Genomic DNA, 4,569 nt, shown 5'->3' on the forward strand with positions numbered 1-4,569 from the left:
GGCTTGGATTTGTATTAAAGAGACTGCAGAGTTCCACGGCCTCGTGACCGCTGGGGACATCAGCAGTGGGCACGCGTGAACAGTGCCCCTGGGACCGGCGGTCCAAGCCACGCTATGGTGGTGAGACACCCAGTAAACACTAAGAATTTCAGATGAATCCAGTGCTCAGAGAGGCAGGACTAATGACAAACTCTTACATTTCTACAGCACTTTGCAGTTTAAAAATAATCATTCTATAAGGCGATGATGCTGATTTGATCTTGCAGATTACATAATGGGTTTTTTGCAAGGCTGGTTGGCTGTGAGTCGGCTCAGCACTCGGCATTCAAGTCTTCCCTCTCAAATCCACCACCCGGAATCCACCGCCATCCCCTGGGCCTGGCCCACGACGTTGACAGCGGCTCGGAGTGCCCACCTCTCTCATGGCGCAGAAAGGGTGACTACTGGGCTTGTTGCCGCGGGTCCCACGGGACGGTGAGGGGCTGGGTCAGGCTTCTGTGCTCCACGTGGCAGGAGTACGGGGCTTGGTCCTCAGAGGGGACCCCCACCACCACCCAGGACTGGTAAGTGCCATTGCCGCTGGGGAGCACGTCGCCCCCTGACTCAGCCTCCTGGGCGTCGCTGGCCCGAGTCCAGTGCAGCCCAATGCTTCGCGGGTAGAAGTCGTAGGCCAGGCACTTGAGTGTCCTCTTGTGCCCCGGGGCCGCGTGCCCGGTGACCGACACAGAGGGAGACTCTGTGGAGGGACAGGGTGTGGGTGCCGAGGGCCCGGCGTCTCCCTGCCCACGGCTCCCCACCCCGGCGTCAGGGGTGAGCAGGGCTTCTCCTCGAAGGCCGGGGCCCCCTGCCACCCTTCCCGAGACCCTTCCCCACTGCGTCAAGGGCCCCCTGTGGCCACACTCTTCCCCGCCCAGCTTGCAGCATGTATGACTTCTGAGGTCAAGAAGTTGTGAATAGGCCAAACGTTTTCCTGTTCTTTCCCTAAAACGGGCTCTGTGCCCCCCACCCCCAGTCTCAGCCCTGCCTCTTAGTTCTGTCTTGGGCTCCATCCATCCACCCCATCATCCTTCCAACCCTTCCCTGCTCAGGGCCGCGACCCTCTTCCTCGTTTCTTCTCCAGTCAGCCTCAGCTCATGCCAGCCCATCCTGCTACCCCTGTTTCCATCCTTGCGGGGCAGGCATTGCACACACCTGCCTTCTCTCCATGGCCAAGCCGGGCGGTGGTGTCACTGGGAGAAGGGACTGCAGGGTCTGCCTGGGATGGTCTCCTGGGCACCCACCTGAGGTCGCCCTGGTCTTTCCCAGCAGAGCAAGGGAAGGTTGGGGCAAGGGAGGGTGGGGCATGGGCAGCAGCGGGTACCTTGTCGGTCCAGGTGGGTCCTGCTGTAGGGCAGGTACCTCCGCAGCATCCCTGGGCACTCCTCTTCCAGGTAGGCCTTGGCCCGCTGCACGTAGACTGCCTCTGCTTCCCACTTCCGCTTGGTGTTCTGAGCTGCTGGGTCCAGAGGGACCCAGGCTGGGATTTCTTTGTCGAACTTGATGAAGTCCTGGCCATCGTAGGCGTACCCCCAGAATGCTCCACTACTTTCGTTATTCCGGAGCTCACAGCCGAATGCTCCTTGAAAGGTGTGAGACCCTGCGCCCTCCCCCCGGCCCCGTGCAAGTCAGCCAGCCAGCTGGGCATCAGTTATGCCTAAAGAGCTCTTCCTCTTGCACAGTCTGCCACCAATAGCCTAGATAGCGGGGGCTTCCCTGGTAGCACAGCAGTAAAGAACTCGCCTGCCAATGCAGGAGACACAGGTTCGATCCCTGGGTTGGGAAGATCCCCTGGAGAAGGAAAGGGCAACCCCACTCCAGTATTCTTTCCTGGGAAATCCCATGGACAGAGGAGCCTGGTGGGCTACGGTCCACGGGGTCGCAAAGAGTCAGGTGGGACTTAGGGTCTAAACAACAACAATAAGACTAGACAACCGAGCAGTGTGTCCATGGTCGAGCAGCTCGTGACTGGGCGAGCCACCACGTGAACCCAGGACGCACTGCAGGCTGCCTCACTCTCCACCCCACATCCCTGGGCAGGGGTGAGTCTGGCACACAAAGCGGGACCCGCCTTGGATGGACGGGGGTGTGGAAGGGAGAGCTCAGAGGTGCCTGGATTCGTCCTGACTCGGCCCTGGGAGTGAGGACGGGGAAAGCAGGCAGGCAGGTGAGTGTGGGATGCGGGAGAGGCACGCAGAAACGTCTGTGTGTTTCCGCTCGTGCTTCCCGATCCTCCTTTGGGAGGGCGTGCTTCCATCCCGCTCACAATTGCGGGGCTGCCTCTTGAGCGGAGCCCCTGCACCCCGCAGCCCGCGGTCCACTCACCTTCTCTGTCCTTGTAGTGGTCCATGATGTCGCTCAGGGTCTCCATGAAGATGTCCTCCCTGGCCCTCTGAAGGGCGCTCTCCTTCTCCCAGTCCTCCATTCCTTCCACCTGACTCCACGGAGCCAGGGGCTCGGCCCTCCTGCCTTCACTATTGTAGTGGAAGAAGGGCTGGTCATTGAGGTAGGCAACAGCCTGGAAGCTGGGGAAGCCCTCACGGGGCTTGGACAGCCCGGTGTAGAGGAAGCTTAGAGAGTAATTCCCTGTGAAAGACGAGAAGGACTTTGAGGAGTGGCGTCCCCGCAGGCGAGTCCAGTGCGGGGCAGCAGGGGGCCAGGAAGGGAGGGCACCGGGCCTCCCCTCCTCAGCTCTGTCCACCCGCTGTCAGCCGCAGACCGCCGGAGCCTCCCCCAAGAGAAGGGGCAGCCTTCTGTCCTGGGGATGATAGTTCAGAGCCTATTGTGGGCCTTCACTGCATCTTGTCTTCTTGACAAATAAGCAGATAGTATCTCTCAGCCTCCTTGTAGGTGTATTGGGACCAGGTGGTTGAGTTCTGTCAAAAGGAAGTGTGAGTGGGCGTGATGTCTTTTGGTCCAAGGCCCCAGGAGCTGGTTTGCTACATCTGCCTCTCCCCCTTTAGGCGCTGGCTGTGGAGGCCACAGGATGAGACAGAAGAATCCCAAGATGTAAACAGCCTGGATCCCAGAGTCATCCTATGGAGGAAACTGCCTGATGTGGCTTCAGTTTTACATGAGGACTTGCCTGATCTGTATGCAACTTCACATGAGCAAGAAATAATCCATATCTGATGGATTAAGCCACCTTGAACTTTTTTACTGGAGCATAGCCTAGTCTAACTTGACAAATACATGTAGTTAGAAAGTGTCAGAAGGAGAATTTGCTAGAAAACTCAGGGAATGACCTAGAGTAGCTTGGCACAGGGTAAGACCAGGATGGATCTCAGAATTCCCAGGGCTGTAACTTGCCCTTTGGTGTGAGGTGGAGACTGGGAGAGGGGGAAGCATTCCCACAATCGATTCCATAATTGATTCATCCTATAACTCACATGGGTGTTAATCATGTTGGAGGTCGTATGGCAGAATCCTAGTTCAACTATTATTTTTGCTAATTAGTTTCTAAATGTGATGACCGTTTAGCTCAGTAGACCTCAAGTAAAGCAGATTACCCTCCGTAACATGGGTGGGTCTCATCTAATCAGTTGAAGGACCCAAGGGGAAAGACTGAAGTCCCCTGAAGTAGAAATTCTGCCTCAGGTTGCCTTCAGTTTCAAGACAGCAGTGCCAGCTCTTCTCTGGGTCTCCAGCCTGCAGACCTGTCCTGCAGGTTTCTGACTTGCCAGCCCAGCCCCACGATTGTGTGAGCCAATTCTTAAAATAAGTCTTTTTCTCCAGAGTCCTATTAGTTCTGTTTCTGTGGAGAACCCTGACTGATAGAGAATTTGGTGTAGAGGGTGACATTCTAAAGGTGACTGATTGTTATAAAGTTAACATAAAACATAAAACTTGCACGGTTTTATCTTACATTTATTCATCCTGAAATTCTGTGTGCCAGAGCCAGACTCATTTCCCTGTTCTGGAATAGGCCCTTATTCCTTCCAAGCTCCAGCCAGCTTCTTTCCTAGTGACCCACCTGCCTGGCCCAGAGGAGTAATATCTGAACTGTGGAGTGAGGGATGAATTTTCTTCTGGAACCATCTCTCCAGTTAATCTGCCTTCACATCTGCCCCTTGGGGTCTCTCTCTCTTCCCCTGAGTCTCAGACAGGTCCACCCAGTGGTCAGAGTGAGGGAAGGGATGAGAGGTTCTGCTTGTGTGGTTCCTGCTCGGTTCGGGCTGTGTGACCCTGGGCAGGTCACTCTGCCTCTCTGGGTCTTAGTTTTGTTTATCCTGTAAATTAAGAGTTTTAGATTCTGATTCCTTAAGGTCTTACTTTGCCTGAGTCCAGAGGCTCCCTGAGTGCTTCTGGAAGTGTGTGAGTTGAACTAGTGAGCAGCCTGGGATACCTGTTCCTGTGTACCCTTGAGAATCCCGGCCACCTGGGGGCCCTTCTTGAGCCCATCTGTCCAGTTCGTTACCTCCCCTCCATTCTTCTCCAGACCCACTGCTTGCTTCCCCACTCACCATCCTGGGTCTCCTTGGGGACTGCGGGGCCCAGAAGTAGCAGCAGAGACAGCAGGACAGGCACCATCGT

The 4,569-nt window shown here is 56.0% G+C and overlaps 1 protein-coding gene across 1 annotated transcript; it reads right to left on the reverse strand.

Moving 5' to 3' along the window:
• Positions 1-420: 420 nt before the first annotated feature.
• AZGP1 (alpha-2-glycoprotein 1, zinc-binding) lies at positions 421-4,569 on the reverse strand. The gene is made up of 4 exons (XM_055562024.1): positions 4,500-4,569; positions 2,362-2,622; positions 1,361-1,636; positions 421-736 (listed from the first exon to the last, which is right to left on the reverse strand). The coding sequence occupies exons 1-4, from the start codon at positions 4,564-4,566 to the stop codon at positions 441-443; spliced, it is 900 nt and encodes a 299-aa protein (XP_055417999.1). The 5' UTR covers positions 4,567-4,569; the 3' UTR covers positions 421-440.

Source organism: Bubalus kerabau, chromosome 23 (genome assembly GCF_029407905.1).
Source record: "Bubalus kerabau isolate K-KA32 ecotype Philippines breed swamp buffalo chromosome 23, PCC_UOA_SB_1v2, whole genome shotgun sequence".
NCBI lineage: Eukaryota > Metazoa > Chordata > Mammalia > Artiodactyla > Bovidae > Bubalus > Bubalus kerabau.

Bases quoted from the DNA above. Each gene is read 5' to 3' on its own strand.
- AZGP1 (XM_055562024.1), bottom strand. From the start codon at position 4,566: ATGGTGCCTGTCCTGCTGTCTCTGCTGCTACTTCTGGGCCCCGCAGTC. The intron at 2,623-4,499 runs GTGAGTGGGGAA...CGTCTTTCACAG, and splicing joins CCCCAAGGAGACCCAGGATG to GGAATTACTCTCTAAGCTTC. The intron at 737-1,360 runs GTACCCGCTGCT...GTCCCTCCACAG, and splicing joins GACCCACCTGGACCGACAAG to AGTCTCCCTCTGTGTCGGTC.